The 13413-nt window shown below is 34.0% G+C and overlaps 2 protein-coding genes across 2 annotated transcripts; one reads left to right on the top strand and one right to left on the bottom strand.

The window, feature by feature from the left end:
* Window positions 1–661: 661 nt before the first annotated feature.
* LOC143151145 (COMM domain-containing protein 3) lies at window positions 662–1688 on the top strand. The gene is made up of 3 exons (XM_076319998.1): window positions 662–1048; window positions 1127–1398; window positions 1471–1688. Exons 1-3 carry the CDS (start codon window positions 916–918, stop codon window positions 1639–1641), a joined length of 576 nt encoding a protein of 191 aa, XP_076176113.1. The 5' UTR covers window positions 662–915; the 3' UTR covers window positions 1642–1688.
* On the bottom strand, window positions 774–8345 carry LOC143151144 (uncharacterized). The gene is made up of 5 exons (XM_076319996.1): window positions 8020–8345; window positions 7666–7787; window positions 7384–7536; window positions 6958–7316; window positions 774–6872 (listed from the first exon to the last, which is right to left on the bottom strand). Exons 2-5 carry the CDS (start codon window positions 7784–7786, stop codon window positions 3330–3332), a joined length of 4176 nt encoding a protein of 1391 aa, XP_076176111.1. The 5' UTR covers window position 7787; window positions 8020–8345; the 3' UTR covers window positions 774–3329.
* Window positions 8346–13413: the final 5068 nt, after the last annotated feature.

Here is a 13413-nt window from a genome sequence, read left to right as displayed (position 1 = left end):
ATTTCTAAAACAAAATATATTTGTACATTCTTAATCATTACTTTTGTGAAATTATACTTTGCGTATAATTAATTAAACCCTAAGAATAAAATGGTTAATATGTTTGTACGTTATATAACAGGTTTGATTTGAATTATTATAGGAGATGAATTTTTCGATACAATCAAGAAAACAGAAAAATAAGAAAAATCGAATCAAACATAAAAGAAAGATATGAATAATGTATAAAGTTATTTAAAACAAACATAAAAAATATTGATGACTGACTATATGTGCACTACATATGTATGTACATATATTATCGTTTATCCTATTTTATTATACGTTCTCACATACATAGTTTGATTCCTATTTGCATGGTCAAATTGGACCCATCACTTTTATTAGAAATACTATTTATTTATTTTCTTTTAAATAAATATTGATTAATTTTAAATTTCTATTGTGCAATAAGTTTTCAATAAAACTGTAAATTGTAGAAAGAATATAATTGTAAATATTTAAATTCGTAACATTGTAAAATTTGTATTATGTCCTAACTAGACTGTGAATTGTTAAATGTGATAAAAATTCAATTACAGGTGTTATTAGAATTCATTAAGTATTAAATGTATCATCGAATTACACGACTTTTCAAGAATTATGATAAAAGTTTAAGAAATTCTCAATTCGTCAATTTCCAAAGATAACCTATATTTTCTTGTGTTCAGTTTTACAAAACTTGTACAATTTTCATGCTCTTATATAGAATTGTATATAGTATTTGAATATTACTTTTAAAGTGATAAAAAAGCTTTGTTATATACATATTACAAAAGCAACGATCGTTCAAAAGTTGCATTGTGTAAAACTAATTTCTTTTTAGTTGAGTTTTAGTGTTTTATTCAATAAACTTACGTGTAGTAAAATATAATAATGGAGTTGTCAAAGGATATTATTGAAGGTCTCACCAATATTCTAAACTCAAGCCATATTGCTGAAGATAATTTTCAACAAACCTTAGACGCAGCTATTTCTCATATATGTGAAAATCCTATAGAAATAAAATGTAAGTATACTTTTTTGAGCATATTTGTTTGAAATAATTTTAAATGTTACAAAATTATTTATACCAATAAAATTACAGGCATTATGAAAGCAGCAAATTCAAACTCAAGGTTTTCAAAGAAGAGTTTTGCTGGCATGCTATGCTTGTTAATAGAAGCAGCCCGGCACGACTTCAATGAGGAAAGTTTAGAAAATTTTTTATATCGAACATGTGTCAATGAACAGAGAAGAAAGAAACTATGCGAAGCATACATTAATAACAAAATAACAATACAGTCTCGCTTGGAATTAACAGGCAATAACCCACCACATATCATTGATGTAGATTGGCATCTAGATTATTGTGTCAAGGTAATTGATCAGTGAATAGAACACCAAATGTTTTATCCACTGATGCTTTATTTATATGAAAATGATTTTTAGTTGGACACATGCAATGTACTGGGTGTTCCTCTTTATCATGTGCGACTTATTACTAAAAAACATGAAACAATAAATCATGTAACATTCTCATGTACAATACAGCAGCTGCAAGAATTAATATTTAAGCTTAAAGATGCCATCAGATACTCAGAGAAAATAACTAATGTTTAGCTATATCTTTAAGTTATTGGTGTATTTAATATAGTACTACACATGAATGATGTTTTAATATTTCATTGCAAGTATTTTTATAGAAGTATTGTATGTAGTCTAAGAAAATTAATGTCAACAACATATGACTTTATACATATATGCTAACTTTACAGAAAAATTATGGTAATCATTTAGTAATAAATTCAATTTTGCATATAAGTGTAATGGTAAAATCTTATACAAATAACAGACTGTGTAAAGTATAATCAACTATATTTTCATAATTAAAACATTCCCTACTTCACGTAGTATTATTACTGTATTGATAACGCGCACACAAGCATACGCACAACACTTGCATAAATTCGAAAACAAACGACGATCAACATTTTGATAAATAAAACAAATCTCGAAAATTTCATTCAAACTGTTTCAGTTAAAATAATATTGAAATTTTCTTCACACAGAAATTATAGGTGCACATTTTTCATTCGTCACTCACTGACTCACTCACTCACTCAGGTACACCTTGTATACAAAAGAGCCTCGCGCGCGCACAACTAATAACTTATTAAAAATACATTGTTTTTTGCTCTACAATCAGACCTCTCTAAAAATTGCTTTCTCGTATTAGACAAAAAAATACTATCATTACGTCCTTAGTTCCTAAAAATATGCATGTTAAATTATATTAATAATCAATCATTATTTTTATACCTACTACATGATATAGATTTCTTTGAATCATTATACATTATTTACAAGTAAATGTATCTAAAAAAAAAGATCGTTGAATATTAAAACTTCTCTATACATTAACTATTTCTTTCTTTCCGGCACTTTGCAAAATCAATGTTGCAATTCTTATTCATGCGTGCTGTTTGAATAATTCAGTGCGATATAATACATCAATGATGTTAACTAATTAAGCTGGAAAGAGAGAAATCACTGTAATACTTTTTTTCTTTTTGTAAATTTTTTAACAACGATCTGTTTTGATCGATTCTTTTAACGTTATTTCATATATAAGATTATTGTGATAAGGCCTCGGACATTTTACTGCTGGACTATAATTGCTTTCTTTGTAAAAAGAGACCATAAAAATAAAGACAATTGACAATAAGCAAAGACAAAACCTTGTAACTAAATCTACTTGGAAGATATGATTATTTAATTCTCGAGGCTTTGGTTTGATATCTGGTTAACTAAGATGTATCAACGAATGGACAATAAAATTTGTTAAAAATTATTCATTATAAATACTGCAAACTAAGAGACTTCGCGAAATTATTATTACAAAATGACTTCATATAAATAATGTTACATTGATTCTCTATACGAATTCAGAATAATTGTTCTTTTTTATAGATAATTTGTATACAGTTCTTATGTCACAAATGACTTTGAGTGCTTTTACTCGTTTTTTTCCTCTTTTACATTTAGACCAGGTATGTATTGTATTTTTAATCACTACGACTTCTAATCACAATATCATTTGAAATATGTTTAATGTTTTAGGATTCAAAAATCGTAACAATTAAAATAACAATATACTCGTCTTTTACCGAAAAAATTATATAAAACTTTGTGAAAAATGTGAAATATAAAGTGAGGCTTAGTAAAATATTGTCTATGATAGAATGTAATAACAAAAGCTTTTAAATTTTACAAAAATGTACGTGTTAAATGAATTTTGAACACTGAAATTACGCCTCTGTTTTGCTAATTTGAGCTTCGGATCTTTTCCCGTGATCATCAATTTTTCCACACTCTTTATAATTGGATTCTTCTTTCTGTTTTTCAACTTTTTCTGGTATTTGTTGTACCATTTTCATCTCATTCGGTTCCTTCTTTTGTTGTTCAGTGAATTTTTCTATTGACGTTTCTTCCTTATTTTCATTGATAAGACCTCCATTTGTCTGAAAAACTGATTTCTCTTTTCTTTTATTTACACTGTCACAGCTTTCATCACATTGGTTCCTTTCTAAATTCTGCCCCTTAGAATTATAAGAATTTACTTCTTCACATCTTGTAGATTCTTTTTCTAATTGTTCCTTGCTTTGATCATATCCAGTTCCCAGTTGAGAAGTTTCTGATTTAGTTTTTGAAGTAGTCATTATTGTGTTCTTACCCTGTCCAACATTCGATATAGAAGGAAATACAGTCGATTTAGAATTTCGAGTTAATTCTGTTGGTGTTTTAACATTTTCCCCACTGCCAAAATTTCCAGTCTTAGACAAATTGAATACATTGAGATCTTCTTGTGGAGCATTCTCTAAAAGAAGCAAGTTACTAGTTTCAAGAGATGTTGTTCCAACTATTTGTGTTTCAGATTTGGTTAAACCATAAGATGCAGACGAGATTGCTGTTAAGGAGGTAGTTTTAGGTGACTTAGGCGTAGAGTAAGTGCTTGGTGGTATTCTTTGAACTGTTGGGGGTTGAGAAACTGGATTAAAACCAGTAGTCTGTGGAATATAACTGGATCGCTGGTATAATTTATTGATTGAAGGCGGCAAACTACTGTGAAAGGCACTGGGAGATGGAATTCCTATTGGAGAACGAATCAAAGGATTTGGAAATGGAGGAGCATCTGAAAATGGAGATGGAAAATGAGGATAAATTAATCTGGGATTCATGTTAGGTGTTGGTGAAGGTATAAAAGGACTTGTTGAAAGCATATTTACTGGAGAATTTTTAGGAGATATTGGTGAACCAGTACTTCTGCAAATATCTCTTGAGAATGAGGGATTTGAATAGTTTCTTGCACTGGGAGAATATGGAGGAGGTGAAACAATAGATGAATTAATTGTAGAAACAGTTGGAGATAGAGTGTTAGGATCTATCTTCATCATGCTTAAATTCCCGTTTTTCGAATTAGTAGAAGTGTTCGTAGTCGTTGTTGGTGTCATTGTTGATTGTTCTTTTTCTTTACTCTCATTACCAATTCCATACAGTGGTTTTACTCCTGATGCTGGATTGCCTAAATATCTTGGCATATTTCTCATCTTAAATATCTTAGCAGGTTTAGACTGAATCGATCTTCTCTCAGATAACGCAGTTTGATGTAATTGACTTTGTGTTTCTTTGCTTTGATTCTTAACTGCTACATAATTGTTCTTAGAAAGTGTAGGATTCCAGCATCTTGGAGGATCACGAAGAGTCTTGTAACCTACAGCTTGACTCTGTTTCTTAGAAACAGAAGGACCTTTCTGTATTGAATGTGATATTGCTGTTGGAGAAGTAGATATCAGTGAAGTGGCTCTAAGACTATCCTTCACATTCGAATAAACATGTTTACTTTCTGTTGTAATTACATTGCTACTAGGAGCATAAATGGGTACATTTGACATATTTGTATGCTGCTGTTGTTTATTAGTAGAATCGATTACAATTGATGATGAGTTACATTTTCTCCCAATTTTCAATAAATCTGGAATGTCGCATTTGTTTCTGGTTTCTGTTTTATTTTTTTCTTTGGAATTTTCTCCAATTTTAGCACAAATGTCATTTATTTTCGAACCAGAAGCTCCGATTTTAGCACAAATTTCATTTAAATTTGAACCTTTTGTGATTAATTCATTCTTGCGAATCGTCGGCTTCATTAAAGATATTGGAATAGCATCTGGGCAAGGGGGCACAGAATATGTAGTAGTTACTTCCAAGTTTGTTTTTAACGTCGACTCTCTTGAAACATTTATTCCTGAATTTAAATAACTGTTTTTCAAAGAAGAAGAGATGCTTATAGGAGGCATAATAAGTGTTGTAGGATTTTCTGATACTGTGGATATGGTTACTGTATTTTCTGGAACTGTTGTGGTAGATAACTTCTGGGCTGTTGATGTCGCCAGGTTTTTGAGAGAATTCTTTAACATTGTACTATTTACCAAATCCTGAACCATATATGGAAAGGTAGGTGTAGACTGATTTATTGCTGATGTGGAAGTACAGTTAATTCCATTACCAACAGGTGTAGTAAAATCAAGAGATGCAAGATTTTTATTTGTTAGCGACTCAATTTGCGTGTACGGTGATTTTTGAAGAATTGTATTTGTTTGCTCACCTGTGTCGTGAGTTGATTCCACATATGTTTGATCCGATGAATATGTTTCTTTCTCTGATGTATTTTGTTCTTGGAGTGTAGACCGATGCTGATCAATTAATTGTACATTTTTCACACTGAATTTTGTTTCTCCCGACTTACAATTAATAGTGGTGGTTATATGCATTGAGACATCAGACTCTGCAATTTCCTCTGTTTCAGACATTGGTTTTTGTGACATCATTCTAGTAGAACAAGGAACTAATGCTTTACTTCCTATCATTTCACAATTATTTGACTGTGTTTTCGAAGTATCAAAAGAGTTTTTTGAGTCTATAGGTTGTAAAGTATGAATTGTTTTGGTGTCTACTTTTTTAGACAATTGTGGCATAATCTTTTTATCTTTTATAGTTTTTTTTGATGAAGTATTACTACTATTGAGTTGTCCAATTTTTGGTTGAAATTGTAACTTCACGCTTAAAGCATTGATCTTTGATCCCATATTTAAAAGTTTAACTTCGTTTTTTGGATACCGTTTAAGAGTTTCTCCATTCTTTTCTGCAATAATAATACTATTATTATTTTTTGATGAGTCTTTTTTATCTTTATCATCAACGACGTTAACTTTACGTTCATCCTCTAGTACACTATGTGTTGTTTCTCGAAATTGCACGTTAGTATGTAAAGCTAATTTGTCAGTAATATTATTATTATCTAATTGATCTTTTGCTTCTTCCTCGCTTTTAGACATCATATTTTCTGTCTCCTTTGTCAACATTTTTTTAACTTCTGTTTCATTAGAAATTTTTTTGCCATCAAATTCATTTAATTTAGCAGAAACATTACAATCATCAATTTGTTTATTTGAAGGATGCTCATTCTTTTTAGTAATCTCAGGTGTATTATTATCGTTAGCACTTTCCTGAATTATTGATGTATTTATTGTTTCAATACTCGTAACAGGTTCCTCAACTTTTGTATTTTTCTTAAATTCTTGATCTGATATATCTGTAATACTCATTATACCAGTTTCAGAAATTTTCAGTTGAACCTCTTTCCATTCCCTTTTTATTGGTTCTTCTTCTTTTAATTCAATAGGGTTGATTCCAGCATAAAATAGTGATGTTTTATAATTGACATTGTCTTCTGAAAGCTTGATTCGTTTAGGAGAAGATTCAAATATCCTGTAACTTAAATGCAATGGCACTTTCTGAAACAAATAGGGCAAAATGCTTATAATATTAAAATTTTTTAATTTTTTAATCAATTCATTCATATGAATTTTTAATATTTACCCGCCTCCAATGGTAAATGTACATTACATCCATCAATGTATAATTACTGCACAGTGGTTCCTCCTTATACATTACATCTACCCTGTGTGCATCAGTTAGTCCATACTTAGCTCGTATAAGCTTTTGTAGGTGAAAAATTGTCACTGCAGCAGGGCAACGTAGATACCGCTTTAAAAAAGGTTTTCCAGGAATTTCCTTAACATCCCTGGATGGTCTAAAATATTCCAATGATAAACTCAGAGATTCATCTGGTGAATATATATGTGATTCAATTGGTTCTCCTCTTGCTTCTGGAGATGTTGTTTGAGTGCATGCTTCAGGATGTTTGGAGTAAAATTCTCTCCGACAACGCATTTCATCTGAAGTATAAAATAGATAAATTAATTATATACATTACATGTTTCTCTAGTTGATTACAGGACTTACTTTGGTAACATCCAGGTACCAGCTTATACACAATGTCCTGCAAAGTGTGGTCCGGACGAATGTTGAGTAATGGCTTACTTTTATGCACTTGTACCTCACATATCGGACAATACTTATTGTTCTCCAGATACTTGACGATACAGCTCCTGCAAACTGTAGTGCGACGTTAATCGCCGCTTACATCAAAATGCTTGAATCGTCACTCAACCCTTTTGTAATGATGAAATTGAATTATTCACCACAAACAAAAGGATTAAAAAAGTGACGAAAGAATACACATACACGAATGTAAGCACTCTATAATGGTAGTGGCATCAATAAAATATCCATCGCATAATTTACATGTCAGCTGGTCGTTGAGTTTGGACAACCTGAGGCGATGCCCTCCACTCTGACCCGACATTCTATAAAAAGAAAATAAATTGTATACACATCTTTAATAAACTCAGAGTGTAATTGTAATAGTTATTAATATGAATTACGACAACACGGAAGGTTAATAATATTGCACGTTTGAAAGACCATCGTGAGTAATGTAAAACAAAACCTTCGAATAGTTTCTAATAATTTTTATGTTAAAAATATTAGTCTAAAATAAGTTCAATACCATGACCATAGCTAAAATGGTAAACTTACGTGGCGGATGACGCGAAAACTGTTCGTTTTATCTAGTAATCGCCATTTAATTAAAAAAGTCAGGAAAGTTGGGTCGCAACTCTAGACGAGATTTCACGAATCCTCATAATGGGAACATTTATTAAAAAAGTGTAACTGACTCAAATCCGTCGCAAATAATTTCTTCTCGAGGCACAGAGTAATGTCGGATTTGACGGTTTTTCTAAATTTGAGTCAATTTAGTTCATTGTAAAATAGGCCACGGTGCCAGGAAAAACTGTGAGGACGACAGCAAAACAAAATGGTGGATAAACAATCATCTCAATGACGTTTCCAAAAACATGGGTTTCATTTGAAATTCTTTCTTTAACTATATCTTACGAAAATATACTGCAAAATAAGGTAAATTTTTAAAATATAGGAAGTAAAGATAAATTTTATTCGTAGAGAAAATATTTCGAAAGATATAATTATTAAAAACTATTAGTTCCGACAGATTAGCGATATCATTTATCGATATCAATATTTAATTACTTCGTTAAATTCAGAGATGGCACTATTATTGTAAATTTTGTATACTTCGACGATGCGGCGCATTTAATTTGCGCATGACGTCACCTATGATTCATGCAATTCAAATTATAGCGCTAAAGGAATCAATTTAGAAACTGTTGTTTATACTCTCTAATTTTCTTATTTCTCTGTTTATAAATATCTTTGCATGTTTTCCACTTAGTTTTATAAATATTATTGTTTAGTCGCCATTCTATAACCAATATACATTATGAATCAAAAATTACTCAATTAAATATAAATATAAAATTATTCATTAATTTATTTCTTTAAGCTGATAAGAATTCTTGTGAATGTAATTTCAAATTTTAATGAATTGCATGCTGTAGGAGTGACTAGTGACCGGTATTTCAAATTTACAACATTTTTGAAAAGAGTATCTTTACTTGGAGAATTACAAAAATTGTTTTTTTTTTTTACCTTTTTAATATTTGAAGTATTACAAACATACTTCTAAAAGAATGTATTAATGGACAGATAAAAAATATAGGATTGTATCGATCTTTTGTTTGTTCCTTCTTCAGTAAAAAACCAATATATATAAACATGTATATCTAGACAGATTTCTATGTTAAATCTAAATGAAATAAATAAATAAATTTTAAGTTACATAAAACACTTGTATATTAATTTTCACGATTTTACGTCCACTCGTGATCAATAAACAAATTGTCACCCTTTTCTTGCGAGAACAGTCATACATTTTTTTGAAAGCGAAATTTTACAAAAGCAAATTATTTGAGTATTTTTGTGATCATTTTACTGTTGAAACAAGGGAAGGATTAATGTCAATTTATTATTGTCAGTCATGCGCCACATGTATTTCGGAATCATAAAGCAAGTCTTCTGTAGATTCTACATTTTCTAGAATGTTTATTACACACATGTTTATGCACACATAGCAAATATGAATCTCCTATTAATTTCATATGCTCTTCTAATAAGCAGACATGAGAAAATAGAAACTGGATTGCAGAGCATAAAATCACAATTTTAAAACCAAGTCTTGAATGCACTCTATTTTGAACTTTACAGCAAATGTATATTCTCTACACTTCATGGAACTCTATGTTACGAAAAACAGTCTAATAAAATTTAAAATGCAGTATTCACTGTTATTTTCTTCATGAATAATTTTAATTTTTTCGCTAAAATACTCATTTCTTCGTTTTCTGGTACGCATATAATATTTGTAGAAGGCATTTTTTTTCTTTTCACATCTCTCTATAAAGTCTTTAAATTTGAACTATTTTTTTTATCCATTTTGAATTGAAACTTTCTTCATTCTTATCATTTGTAATGTTTGAAACTTTTTAATTCTTATCGTTGCAATGTTGAAACGACTTGTCAATTTCTTCTAGATTCTTCAATTTTAAGACGATCACTGATCCTCGATCACCCCTGTTTTTGATCATTTCTTTAACTTTTTCGGTACTCCGCGTCAATTTTCAAAGTGTCAAGTTTTCGTGGGACGTAAGATGATACAAGTTTGAAGGTTTTTCAGAACAAGCCACCACGTCTTAACATATCGCGTGAACGAAAATTTTAAAATGCTAAGAAGGTTTAAGGTATCGCCTTCCGCTGATTCGAAGTCTCGCGAGACGGTACAGGGGCAAAGAGGGGGCGAACAGCCAATCCCCACCTAAGCCGCACGTTCCAAAACCTTAGCCACGCATTCTACCACAGTAGAAGGAATAGATTTTAATTGTGTCCGTATCTCAATATATATATAAATATAAAGCTTGGAGACTATAAACTACTGAGGTTTCGTTTATGCTTATATTTAATGCATAAAACATATGTTTTATCTCAAAAGAGTTATTCAATATAAAAAGGAATATTATGTGAATTAACAGTTTTTCTATAAGTGGAGTAATAAAGATGATTTTGAAATATAATTAATTGTTCTTAATGGACTCAAGTATTTTATACGATACAATCCGACTTAACTCTAATAATTTTCCACCAAAAAGGTATTAAAACCAATGGTATTAAAATTTGACATTGTTATTATCGCATATAAGAAATGAAAGTACATCTTTTTAAGAAAACAATGGATACATTTTGTCCGTACATCAACACACGAAAGCTATCATAATATTTAGTAAGGAAAGTTTTTTTATATCTAAATTTGTAGTTGACCAGGAACTGATTAACTTTTGCCTGAAACATTTTTTCATTAAATTGTTGGAAGTGCTTGAAAAATCGTGGCGACAGTTATGGGCCACACGCAGGATTTCTTTTGAAATGAATGCAAATTCATTTTTATTTATTTCTAAATTGAATTTGTATTAAATTACTCTTGTTCTCCAAAAACATATTACTTATTTCTATTAGTAATTATATAACCAATGTTTTCCTAGCATATTGTATGAAACTAGCAACAATTGTTGTTCTCTATTAGATATAACTATTGTATAATAGTAATATGTTGCATCCCATCTACGACAATGGGGCGCTAAGAGCCGAGAGGGACAAAACGCGATGAATTACGTCGATCGTCGACTGTCCCCCCGAAACTCGAACTAGCACTTGACCAGATCGGACCCAAGCCGCGACAGGTACTTAACGATGGAACCGCCAGCATCCTTCAAAACAACTTTCTCGCATCTTCGAAGAGACAATTGGGCCGGTACGCAGACGGAGAGTCCGCTGGCCGTTCTTCCTTCCGAAGGAGGCCCATTCGCATCACCCTCCAGGTAAAGGGGAATCGCCCGGCCTCCAGGCAGCGTTCGTACAGTTGCCGGAGGCCATCATCAAGGACGCCCTAGGCTAAGATCCAGACCCAGCTAGGCACACTGTCGGAACCCGGACAGTCTTCTTCACCCCGAGCCTTCGGATGACCGCGGAGTCATCAGATGGTCAGCTCTTCAACAACTTTCAGCTCGGCGGACCAGGTGGTTGGGTCCGCTAAGAGACGTGGCTCGTCCTCACCCACTATGGGGAAGAGTGAGTTAACCACGTCCCTCAGGAGCTGAGAGTCGAGACCCTCGGTGATCAGAGGCGCCCATGGGCGGAATTTGTTCAACACTACCTTGTATAGGCGCTCTCATGGATCGCCTCGAAGAACTTCTTTCACACGTGATTGTCAAATCCCCGATTTCGACCGACCACCAGTACACAGTCTGGTGAGGAGATCCCGGACCGACCCGGGACATCGCAAATTTCCACGACGGTACGCCCGAGCCGAGCTACCTCCTCCTCCAGGTCGGGCAGCTTGGCTTTCTGCTGCGGCCGGGTTACTGAAAGAGCAGCTGCCATTAGGACGTTCTTGTCAAGGCGCCGAAGTGTCGCTTTTAATGCTCTACCCTGGGCGGCAATCAGACAGGGATTCCATGTTCCTCGAGTATGTAAGGGCAGTGATCGAGGACTACCTTCGCGAAAGGTCGATCGAGTATGCGGCTTGGTACGGTATGGAGTAGAGGGAGGTGTACTTCGGGGTTCCGCAGAGGTTCGTACTGGGACTTTTGCTATGGTACCTCGAGTGTGTCACCATTCTGCTGGTAGTGGACCTCCCCGTCGGCGTCAGCCTAACGTGCTACGCGGATGACACGTTGGTGCTCTGGCCGTTGGGGAGAATTGGAGGGGGACCATTCAGCGGGCTGTAGACGGTACCCGGTGCGTCGTCGACCGGATCAGGGGAATAGGTTTAAAGGTGGCTCTCTATAAAACCGAGGTGCTGGCGATCCATGCACCTCGGGGAAAGCCGCTGCCCCCCCCCCCCCCCCATCCGGATGAGCGAGACCGTTGTCGAGGTGAGGTTCCAGATGAGGTATCTGGGGCTGATTCTCGACAGCCACTAGCGGTTTGAGTGTCATTTCCGGTCTCTAGCCCCGCGGTTGGAGAGAATAGTCGGCTATCTGGGCCGGATTCTCTCCAAACTGCGGTACCCGAGCGACCGTGTACGCCGCTTCGACGCGGACATGGTCATTTAATGGCCCTGTACGGAGCCCACGCATGGACGGGTCCATAAGCGGCTAGCATAGCAGGTATTGGAGATAGGACCATGTCCTACAAGGCAGCAACCGTACTGTCCGAAATACCCCCATTGAACTTACTAGCGGGCTCGTACACGCTGCGAGTCCTGCGGGCGTGGCGTGGTTCTAGCGAAATGGAGGTAGAAGCCTTCAGACACTAGGTTCGGCAGTCTATGGTGCTGCGGTGGCAGCAGCAGCTGGCGAAACCGATGTTGATTTCATCAAAATTGCGTGATTGGTAAAGGGTTAAAAACATAGAGTTCAGATTAAAAGGGTTCAGAAATCAGTAATCGAAGTACTCCGTACGATTATTAACTGACTATGCTTTATGGATTTTGACTGTGCGTATGCAAGAATAATTAATTAGTCGTTACGCGGCGTTGTTTATCGTCTTATTTTCATTTCCGTTCCTTTTATTATTCTCCCTGTCTCACTGCTCCGACATCGTTACGCAAATTCAAGTATTTGTTTTGAACCGCAGGCAACGACTGTCTTTGTTTACTCGCTAATTTTAACCGAGGAAATAAAAAAACTGAAAGTCATGCTGACACATGTGAGCTGACTGACGAAGAAGGTAGCAAGATAGAAAGAGATAATGAAAAACACAACAGGCGGAGTCCCATTGTCGTAGATAGGATGCAACATATTACTATTATACAATAGTTATATCTAGTAGAGAACAGCAATTGTTGCTAGTTTTATACAATATGCTAGGAAAACATTGGTTATATAATTACTAGTAGAAATAAGTAATATTCTTTTGGGGAACAAGAGTAATTTAATACAAATTCAATTTAGAAATAAATAAAAATGAATTTGCATTCATTTCAAAAGAAATCCTGCGTGTGGCCCATAACTGTCGCCA

The sequence above is a fragment of the Ptiloglossa arizonensis genome, chromosome 9 (assembly GCF_051014685.1).
Source record: "Ptiloglossa arizonensis isolate GNS036 chromosome 9, iyPtiAriz1_principal, whole genome shotgun sequence".
Taxonomy (NCBI): domain Eukaryota; kingdom Metazoa; phylum Arthropoda; class Insecta; order Hymenoptera; family Colletidae; genus Ptiloglossa; species Ptiloglossa arizonensis.
Note: the sequence above shows the minus strand (reverse complement) of the source record. Positions and strands in the feature narration are given on the sequence as shown.

Excerpts from the sequence above, each read along its gene's own strand:
- LOC143151145 (XM_076319998.1), top strand. The coding sequence starts at position 916 with ATGGAGTTGTCAAAGGATATTATTGAAGGTCTCACCAATATTCTAAAC. Across the intron at positions 1,049-1,126 it reads AAATCCTATAGAAATAAAAT|GCATTATGAAAGCAGCAAAT; the intron begins GTAAGTATACTT and ends ATAAAATTACAG. Across the intron at positions 1,399-1,470 it reads ATCTAGATTATTGTGTCAAG|TTGGACACATGCAATGTACT; the intron begins GTAATTGATCAG and ends AATGATTTTTAG.
- LOC143151144 (XM_076319996.1), bottom strand. The coding sequence starts at position 7,786 with ATGTCGGGTCAGAGTGGAGGGCATCGCCTCAGGTTGTCCAAACTCAAC. Across the intron at positions 7,537-7,665 it reads TATAGAGTGCTTACATTCGT|TTTGCAGGAGCTGTATCGTC; the intron begins GTATGTGTATTC and ends GTCGCACTACAG. Across the intron at positions 6,873-6,957 it reads ACATTTACCATTGGAGGCGG|AAAGTGCCATTGCATTTAAG; the intron begins GTAAATATTAAA and ends TATTTGTTTCAG.